The sequence below is a fragment of the Solenopsis invicta genome, chromosome 10, assembly GCF_016802725.1.
Source record: "Solenopsis invicta isolate M01_SB chromosome 10, UNIL_Sinv_3.0, whole genome shotgun sequence".
In the NCBI taxonomy this organism is placed as follows: domain Eukaryota; kingdom Metazoa; phylum Arthropoda; class Insecta; order Hymenoptera; family Formicidae; genus Solenopsis; species Solenopsis invicta.
In genome coordinates, this window is record NC_052673.1 from 18,157,965 (window position 1) to 18,168,721 (window position 10,757).

A 10,757-nucleotide genomic window follows, 5' to 3' on the forward strand; every position below is an offset into this window, starting at 1 on the left:
TATTTAATTTTAAATAAACACATAAATTATCGCACGTTTATTTCTAATTTGTATCTTTTGTCTTTTATGAAAATTAAACTCATACTTCAATGTTTCTAATTTCCACCCTATTTCATATCTTTACGTTTTTCTTTGCAAAATTAAAAGAATATGATGCGTTTCTTTTTTTTTACATAGTGACATCGTTGCAACTTAAACATTCACTGTCGACTATTCGCCTTACCAAGTTTCTGAATTGCATTCAGAAAGTTTGTAACGCAAGAGTTACATGGTTACAAAGTTGTCACTTAAATCACACATGGGAAACATAATGAAGTAGTTCCTTTCGATAATATCTATTATTCAGAACCTGACTTTGATCACGTAACCATAAACGACTTCGCATCAACTAGGAACTTGTAATGTTTGCTTAAGGACAATTCAATTTCGGCTTACTACTGGCGTTGAAAATCTAAGGGAATCGCGCCTTGGGGCACACTGTCTACCCTCATATTCCTCTCTCTGATATTAGAAACAAATATTCCCAACATCATTCGCAAATTAATACATAAATTTAGCTGACATGTATAAATATAAATATAAATATAAATATATATATATATATATATATATATATATATATATATATATATATATGAATTTAGTATTTATGCTGCTTTGTATCGCTAGCATGTTGTCCCGTTTTTGAAAATATGAAATAACAAAAACATGAAACTGCTAATTAAATAAACTATTTAAAAAGTATCAAGTTTTTTTCAATTGTAATTTAATTGCTCGATAAAAATTTATACGTATTTGTTTAATAAAATAACGATAAAAGTTCTTCATAAATGAACAAGTAAAAAATATATCAGTTCTTAATTATAACGTTCTGACATGTAACACGTTTGTTCTGATTTTTCGTTTCGAGACATCGAATTTGTTATTCTAAAGTTAAAAATCACACATATTTCTTCGTGTCCTGGAAACTCTCTAATGGAAACTTAACTAATAATGAAGACTAAGTTTGTGCGTGAAAAAGTAAGTCGAAAGTACGTAATTTGCAAACAGATAGGGCGGCTTTCCTCTTTCAAGGCAAGAGGGTTACGTCGTAGGTGGTGTAGAACGCGAGCATCGTGGGTGGTATAGATAGAATTGTCGAAGGTAATGCCGAAATGGAAGCTACAAATTGCCGGGTGTGGGCAGCTTTGGTTGAAGAAGGGAAGACCCTCGAGCGATTGCGCTTGCGAGAGTGCGATACGTTTCTCCATTGCATTCGGGGCTTATTGAATAAATTGGATTTATCCCGTATAATCTTTCCGCATTTGAGATTCCCCTTTTCCCCAACGTTCGCTATTATGTTGCGAAGCCACTATACATTCCCGTATTATTAAATCAAAGTTGCCTGATAATATTTGTGCTAAAAATACTTCAATTTCCTGCATCGGCATTCTTACGATCTACATTCGCGTTGCGTAAGAATGATTATGCATCCTTCATTGTCGATATATATTTTTCGAGGAGGCGGACTTTGATAACACTTGGATTTTTCTACATAAAGATTTTATATCTAATTTACGTCTCTTTGCCCTTTTTTTTGTTTTGCTAAAGTCGAGTTTGAAATTTAACTAATTTATTTAGTAATATAATCTTTAAATAATAGATTTTAATATCAGAGAATCATAACTGTAATCTCGGAATTAAAATCCTGACATTGAAAAAATATTGAAATATTCTGCATTTTCTCTTCAAGAAATATGTCATTATAAAATTGTTATCATACTTTCCACTTTCTCTTCCCCTTTTATTAAATTTTAGTGCATATCATAAAAATAACATAAAAATACTAGATAACAAACTCGGTATTCGTTAAAAATCTTAAATAAAATAAATAATAATAAAATAACTTTGAAAAAATAACAAAACAGAAGCATTATTTTATTAGTTTATTTATTTCGTAATAAAAATATCTCTCTTTACTTTTCCTCGCATTTTCTTAGACAATATAAATCGTATACGAGAGATATTCGACGCTGATTTAAGGATAATGATTGCAATATGAAGAGGCTATCACGATGAATGAAATACACCAGTCTATAAAATTTCCGATATGACGTGAATACTTTTCCTCGAAAAAGTGTTCTATTCCTATGAAAACGAGAGTACAGGGAAGAAATGAAAAGGCACGTTCGCGTTGAGATGGTATAAGCAAGAAATCTGACGTTGTAGCCTAATTGGCGTTTATAGTACACGAGGGTGTCATACATCATCTGATATTACGCGTCATCCATATAATGAGTTACCAGATTCCTCGGAGACTTCATTATGTAGACCTACCGAAACGGTCCTAAACCTTATGTCACAAGACGATTAGTACATTTATATACTTGTGTTGTAGCCTGGTTTTGGATGTGTAATAAATTAAGTACATATTGTAATCACATTAAAAGATATTATAAAATGACATATAATATTGATAATCGTATTTAATAAATTATGTCACTGCTAAAATATTGAATACAAAAGCCAATAGTGGATACATATAAATGTGGATATACAATTTGAAATCGCAATTTGTACTTTGATAAAGCCGATGAAAATTTTAATCAGTCCTCTCAATTTTAAGTTGTAATAATTTTTAAATTTTATTAAAAAAATGCGTACCATAAATATTTAAAAAAATATTTATTTGTATGAAGTAGATAGATGAAAAAGAGATATAAATATACGCGTAATTATACTGTGTACAATCTTAAATTTTTCAAGTACAGATTGTAAATTGTTGGTTTTGAATCTCAGGCTACATGTTCATCTTAGATAATTGGATAAAAACTCAATGCCAAAAGAGGCAAGTAAGAGAGAATCCAGGATTTCAAAGAAATGTAAATGTTTTGAAAATCGAAGTCGATTGGAATTAGGAACAAGATAGATAAAGCAAATCATAAGCTCAATGTTTCAATTTCAAAAACCAGAATTTTATCTTTTTCTTTCATTTACATTATAAGTAAAACTAAGATTACATGTTATAGTAGATCACAATTTACATATTACAATAGAGATGAATGTTTGTCATTAACAAAGTTATGTAAATATTAAATCATTACTATATTATTTCTTCAAATGATTCTAACTCTTCTCTTACGTTCCTCTTGTTAACGCACTTCCAAAATGCTTCGTCTTAATCGTTTCGTTGTAACATTGAATAATATAAACAATTATATCAAAGTGTCAAAATTTAATTAATTTATAAACTATGTTACATCCAGATTAATTATGTCATGTCATTTTAATCAATGTTCCAATCGATAACAGCTGTACATATATTTTTTAAAATATCTTGTAAAAGATAACCTTTAGATATCTTTCCAGCCTTCAAAATATTTTTAAATTATTTTTCACAAGATCTTAAAAACCTCTTAAATTTTTGAAACTTTTAGACACGCGTGTTGTCGAGGAAAATTTATGTGAAATGAAAAGATATGTTGATCGTATTTTTTTTTCTCATAAATCTCTTCACGTCGACAAAAATGGCATTATGACAAATAAAAGTGTCATGATATATCACTGTAATACAATGTATAATACATATATATCGTTGCGAATATGTACATTCAGCAGAACGAATAAAGCATTGCTATTCTGTAATGCTTGAAATTAATTCGTTGAATCCTCTATTAATAATCAAATACGTTGGATGCTGATTAACAATTTCATGATTATCTTTGCTGAGCACAGTAAATAATTCCGCTGAAAACATTTATAAATTTCTCTGCAAAGTAAATTGTATGCCAAATTTCTCTACAAATTGCTGAAATTAACGTAATGGAAATGATCGAGGATATCGGAGACTTACGAGATTTCGTGACGATCTACAGAAAAGATTACCTCAAAAAGGAAGGCAAACGGGCAACAAAGTATAAATTATTACCAAAACATTTGCCATCCTTGAATATCTTGAATAGACCGTACAAACATTATTTGAACACGCGATTGGAAAATCGAACGCTATCTGAGAACGAACGAAGCGAGGATCCAGTGGATTATTTAAATAGAGTAAAAATATAAATCTTTTTATAATCCTATGATTGTACATCACGTAAATTGTACGTACATTTAAACATACAGATACGCGACAAATTTCCTCTCTTGAGAAATACTCTACCGGAAATCGTGCCAGATGAGAATGTGATAGAACGCGAGAAAGAGAAATCAATGAAGACCATATATCAATTGGATTACTCGAAGAAATTTAAAATTGGTTCGTTACTTATTAATATCATTATACGCCTATAGTTGTGTTATGTTTATTACTTTTTAAAATTTTAAGCTTTTTTATTATCGTAACACTAAAAATTTTCAATAATAATATTTATTTTTTGTTGGAAATATCAGACACGAGTAGCACCATTTAATTTTGTATAATTATTTAATCTGTCAATATCACCATACCATGTCATCACAAATGAATACTTTTCTATCGCGATCAGATCATCGTAAGAAAATAACATTGCCGCCAAATTGGATTATACCAGAGACGGTTCAAAAATATACGTATCGAAATCCATGGATAATCGCAACGAGAGAAATGATAAAACCGCCAAAAATTTTTAAACCGCGCAACAATTTGGATCCTAATCCTAAAGAAAGAGAAATTCTTCGAGTGACGTATGTAAAATACGCAAATTAGTTTGAGACATGAGTACATTTCAAAATACTGTTTTTCTCTACAGAACTGGAAATTCCGAATATACTGGCACAATCGGAATTACTGGGGAAAAGATTTTTCTACAAGACCCATCAAATATGAAAGACTATATTACATTGCAAAAATCAAGAAGTCCTGGAATATCTGAATCAGAATGTTCGCTGATACTAAAGCAAAATTTAGCTCTTCCTGCGAAAATATTCTGAAATATTCTTAAATTATGATTTTATTAACGAAATATAAGATTCGCGTTGGGTGGGTTACATTCAAAGTAATGAAAGTGTGCACATAAAATGAAATCGTAAATACGCAAGTTGTTAGAAAACAGAATGGTGCGCATTATGTTCATGTATAATAATTACATTTTCAACTTGTCAATCTCATGTATTTTCAGGATAAAGCAATTAATTATTCAATAGATCACTATATAACTATATGTATCACACATTCGTACCAACATACAATGCTATGTCACAACATCGTTTGCATAGCTTACATACCCACATTTTCATACAATTATTTACATATTCAAACTTAGTTTATTTTACAAAATATTTTCTGACAAATATAAACTCGATATTTCATATGTAACAGATTCGCCCACTGAACATTTTTGTGTTTACTGATATTCTACAAAACTTCGAAACTGTAGCAGGCGAATGATTTCACCTTAGCGACATGACCGGGAAAAAGAACACATCGTCTGAGTATGACACATACAAAAGGAGATGTAATTTACTACATTTGCTTGTCGTATTTATGAAAAAAATCGCAACAAAAATATAATGTAACAGTGCATGAGCTGTCCATTTGTAAATGAATTTGACATGGTCTGTTTTTTTATATGGTTGTCGAAATAATTGTCGCATGGGCGATTTGAGATGCATCCGCATCCCAAAAGGTGTGTTATGAGCTATGGGTGTCGACGAGTGCGACACTGATATTTTATAAATATTATAAAAGTCGTTAGCAAATATAACATTTGATTACTTAAATAGTCAATTAATGCTCGTTATAATCTTCTATTGTCTCTATTGTCTTGATTATCGCAAGAAATGATCTCTTGTGCATTTTAAAATGTATTTATCTATTATGAGTTAATGTATATTTGAGATTAAAGAAGAAACAATAATCAAATTTAGTGATAAAAAAATATTTAAAATTTAGACTATATAAGAGTTAATTTAAAATTAAGATAAATGAAATTGTATAAACAATTTTATAGAGTCAATATGTCTTCGAAATTTGTGTTATTTGATAATTACAAGAATCACCTTGAATAAGAAATATATACATATTCACTAGGTGCACAAATATCTTGGATTTTACATAATTATTATGAAAAATCGAGTTTGATTAAAGAATGACCCACTTGCGATAAAAAATTAATTTTACAACGTTAAAAACTTATATTTTTTTATATTCTTTAATTATACACACACACACACACAAACACGCACCTATACAGATACATACAGCATCAGCCACAAAAATTTCCTATTGCATTTTTTTAACAAACTGATTTGTGCAAAATATTTCCAATTTTTCGAAAAGCATTCACCCAAATTAACATAAAACAAGAAACAATTGTAAAAAAAAATTAAGATTTTGAGTATACATAAAAAGAGAAAAAAATATTTTTTAATCAAATCTTAAAAAAGTATTCAGCACACAAATATATACGATTTACGATTTCAGTCTCTCACCTCACAATATAGATAACTAGCACTCACGTAAAATTTAATAAGGAAGAATCCGTACATTCACACAAAATTATGTATATCTAATTTATAGCTCATCTTCTTCAGACACAAAAATTAACTTAAATTGCTTATGTATTTAATTGATACGTATCATAAACAAAACTGTTAAATATTTATTTGAATACAGTAAATTATAAAAATGTAAATACTGCCAGATTGTAGACGCTTATGAATATGTACACAAAGTGCTTCAGAATGACAGAATATATTTTTTCGTCGATTTAGCTATTTTATTTTCCACGTTAAAACAAAAGTGTTGAAATTATTTATTTCTAATTTTTAACATTATATATTTTTGTAATGTATATCATATTGCATATTATTAGATCATTAGATATTAGATTGTTCTTCGTATTTACAGTTAATTTCAAATAGACTTTAAATTTTGAATTGTTGAAGAGTGCAACACAAAAATGTCAATATTTTGTAATATATCTAATATTATATAATAGATTATTCTTGTTATCTATTTTTGCCCTTCAAAATTGAGCTTATCAGTGCAATATGTAACCATTAATTATTCAAAAATAAATCTGCTTTAGAATCTAAGTAAATAGTATATCTGGAACACTTCATGTACAGTTTTATCTAAAGATTACAATTCTTCATAAAATTATTTATTATATTATACATCGCACCGAAACATTTACAAATTGCAGATGTTCAATATAATCATCAACACAGGTTCATCAATAGGTTTTAGATTTTCTTTTTTCTCTATTCAACTCAATTTAATATTATCTACATCAAATAACTGTTCAACATAACAATATCGTCATCAGAGATCATATTTTGCAAAGAAATACTTAACTTAAAAAACAAACAATTAGAAACGGCAAATGTAATTGACGCGAAATCACAAGCGACTCTAATTACAGAGAAGCTGTTATCTTACTTCAAGTACAATTGTAGATGCCATATTGTCTGTGTCATGATATTGTACATCTACATTTGCAGCAGCTATTGCTATAGTATAAACATTATCGGTGCTGGTTGAGGTTGTAATGTGCTGGATAATCGTGGAGTTTTCATTTTCTCTAATGGAACCATTATACTCTTATATGTGTAAAATTACCAAGATGAAACTCTTTTCTATTCTTTTACAAGAGTAACCTGTATTAGGAAAAATATAATCAACTTACTTTCGTTTTTTTACTTGACCTGAATGAAAACGGCCACCCTCGCCACGAATTCTGTTCATCGCGTGTCGATGACGAGATTCGTGGAGGTATTTCTGTGAAATTAAATCTTCCGTTATTATCGGCTTTGCAATCCAAATCTATTATACAAACAACGACACGTAATATAAAATAAATGTACATAATTTTATATTTTATATAAGACTAGTGTTCAAGTATATTCAAGACATAAAAATCACAATTTTGAAGCTGAAAAATTGAAGAATACTTACTGGCCTTTCTTTGGGTATCTTTCCTTCAGCTTCTAATTTAGCACGGGCCTGACGACGCTTCAATATCCGTCTGTACTGTTTGGCATTGACATAGAGTGGCTCCTCTTCAAGAAGCTCGGCATTGGGTAACGCAACTCTTTGGAACTGTGTTTGTCCACTGTTACCTGGTACCATCTGATTGCAAAATAAAAGATATGGTTAATCAATTATTACAGCGATAAAGTATTAGTCTAAATCTCAAAAAATTCATCTGTTAATACAAGCGCAGTCATATTATTCTGTGATTATTACATAAATTAAGAAAAAGTGTAAACTATACCAATGAAAAATTCTATCAATTATTACCATGACGACGTTCCCCGCTTGTGACACGGATGATGTGGGACTGCCCAGAGGCTGTACTGGGGTTGTAGTAGCTGCAGTAGTTGTAGTCTGTGATGTTGTACCACCAATTTGCATAATATTACCATTAAGATTTATCACTGTAAACAAAAAAGAAGATATTAAATTAGAGAAAGTTATTTATGACACGAAATAGATTTGAAACAGATTTTTTCTATACATACCTGTTGGTTGCGCTTGTTGCACTTGTCCTTCCAATTGCACAGGTTGGTAGATGTACGTCTGTCCATCGGGAGTTTGAATGATTTGTGGTGTCTGTGGCTGCTGAATAACTATCTGTTGACCAGTGCCAGTCAGACTGGAAACTGGAACAACTTGGATCTGTCCATTAGGGGCTGCTACTTGTATCGCCTGTGGAAGCATCATAGCTTGCCCACCCTGACCCATCTGAACAACTTGTACAGTTCCACCCGTGCTGCCCACAACAACCGCCTGTCCTTCGCTGAGCTGCTCCATAATGAGCTTTTGTGCTACGATAATAAAAGAAAAAAAAAACTCATAATAAAACATTAGACAAAACGTTGATAACAAAAAATAAAGAACAAATACCAGCGCCGAGAACAAGCGCTGGAACATTATAAATAGTAAATAGATCGAGCAAGGGAAATATAATGGATGTGATGCTGTACCATGTTAATCATATGATTGTCATCCAACTTGTATTGTGCCGTAATTTATTAGGTTAACGGTGCGCGGAATTTACGAAGTAGCCTATAGACGATGCGGCGAGCATAAGCGCGGCCTATGGCTCGCGGCCCGCCGACGTGGCGTTGAGCCATCGTTCCATCGTTTCGCGTGGACCACGTGCAATCGCGCGCACGAGACGCAACGTGCGCGATATAGCAATCCCGTTTCGCGAGCGAGCGAGCGAGCAAGTGAGCGAGAGCGAGAGCGAGAGCGCGAGAGTGAGAGCAAGCGAGCGAGCGAGGCGAAATCCCGCGAGACGCTCGACACGATGAGAGCGTGTCGAGCGTCGTCGACGCGTGGAGAGCAGGGCTGCGCGCCTCGAGAATTCGCGCGCTTCGGGCACACGCTGGCCGCGAGATTCGCGCGATCGGGCGGCGGTGACGGCGGCCGCCGGCGGCGACGTACCGCACGCAGGGGCACCGCGATGTCGCGCGATCGCGGCAGGAAACCGGGCGATCGCCATCGGAGACGCGGCGCGGACATCCGTGTGTGGGAAGAGCACGATATCACCTCGACAAACATGGCCGTGTGGCGGACGGCTTTTTCGGCGTCGGTGAAGGCGCGAGTTCGCGCGGCAGAGGCACACGGGACGCGACCGCGAAATCAGGGTTAATCGCAAACGTGGGCGCGCGACCGCGCTGCGTATCGGACCGATGTTTGATAATTTGAGAACTTACATTGGATATTTTCGTGGCACTTTCCCAATTGGTCGGCGAATTGAGGACCAATGGTCGGCGAAAGACCGTCCCCAGCTCTTGTGTATTGGTGGCACTGAACGATGTGAACTGCCAGTCCGAGGGCAGCCGACGCCGAGACCGGTCGATGCCCCTCCGCGCCGCTACGCGGACGGCCAATCGAGCTACGCGTCTCATCCCCCTCCCTCGACGCGCGCAGTTCAAAGTTCGCGTTTTACGCGTAATTTTCCTCAATTTTCCCAACAATTCCTGCTCCAAAGGACAAAGGGATACTCTTCCCCTTTGTTTTCCACCGCTAACTTATTGTTTGTAAATCCATTTTACGATACCTTCTAATTTCTCACTGTTTGACTCGGCGTTTTCAACGAACAATTTCAATAGTTCGAATCGTAAATTCGAATCTGAGGATATTGCAGGATACTTTTAGTCTAAGTTTAGAAAAATGGTAAAGTACATTTTTGAGCGACCTATTGTGCAAGAATGTAAAGAATTTTTTGTTTACAACCAATTTTTTTCTTTCTATTTGTACTGTTCCAATGATTGAACCTTTTTCAACGGGAAGACAATGAAATCTTACTTGAAAAATATGTTTATGTACAATCACACATAATTAGAGTTAAAAAGTTTTTAGAATTTCTAAAACGTTTCAGAAGCGTTTGAAGCAGTAGAAGAGGACAGAAGGTAGCGTTTTTCTCATCTCTAACTTTGCATAAATCCAATACTACATCTAATATTACATATAATATTAATAATTATAAATACGAGTTAATATTTGCTACTTGTGCAAAATAGAAAATTTCTCCATTACTCGTTACTTATAAATAATTAAGTTACATTATACCTTAAGTATTTAATATTGTTATTCTAAATCCTTTGTGGTTTAATGTTATATACTTTTGAAGGTAGAGAACTGGAATTAAAAATAACACTAATAAGTTATAACATCCATATAAACAATGTTGTGAACAAGCGTAAAAAGCGTAAAAAAAAATAGAAGTTTGTTATAGCAGTCATTACAAATTTTTATTCCTTTTTTACATTTTTATCTTGTGCATAACATTTTTTTAGATAATAAATGTTACGATTTATTCCTGTTGTTTTTAACTTTAGTCTCC

The 10,757-nt window shown here is 33.0% G+C and overlaps 1 protein-coding gene across 2 annotated transcripts; it reads right to left on the reverse strand.

Moving 5' to 3' along the window:
- Window positions 1-4,892: 4,892 nt before the first annotated feature.
- On the reverse strand, window positions 4,893-10,667 carry LOC105197717 (nuclear transcription factor Y subunit alpha). 2 transcript variants are annotated; one of them, XM_011164215.3, is made up of 7 exons: window positions 9,625-10,667; window positions 8,425-8,730; window positions 8,204-8,340; window positions 7,859-8,032; window positions 7,590-7,681; window positions 7,343-7,487; window positions 4,893-7,257 (listed from the first exon to the last, which is right to left on the reverse strand). In XM_011164215.3, exons 2-7 carry the CDS (start codon window positions 8,714-8,716, stop codon window positions 7,189-7,191), a joined length of 909 nt encoding a protein of 302 aa, XP_011162517.1. In that variant the 5' UTR covers window positions 8,717-8,730; window positions 9,625-10,667; the 3' UTR covers window positions 4,893-7,188. The 2 variants fall into 2 exon arrangements, with proteins under 2 accessions (XP_011162517.1, XP_025987513.1); XM_026131728.2 differs by lacking the exons at window positions 4,893-7,257; window positions 7,343-7,487; window positions 9,625-10,667 and adding an exon at window positions 8,890-9,603 and having other exon boundaries at window positions 7,586-7,681.
- Between the last annotated feature and the right edge of the window lie 90 nt (window positions 10,668-10,757).

Bases quoted from the DNA above. Each gene is read 5' to 3' on its own strand.
- LOC105197717 (XM_011164215.3), bottom strand. From the start codon at position 8,716: ATGGAGCAGCTCAGCGAAGGACAGGCGGTTGTTGTGGGCAGCACGGGT. The intron at 7,488-7,589 runs GTAAGTTGATTA...TAATGGTTCCAT, and splicing joins GGTCAAGTAAAAAAACGAAA to TAGAGAAAATGAAAACTCCA. The intron at 7,258-7,342 runs GTAAGATAACAG...TTGTTTTTTAAG, and splicing joins CATCTACAATTGTACTTGAA to TTAAGTATTTCTTTGCAAAA.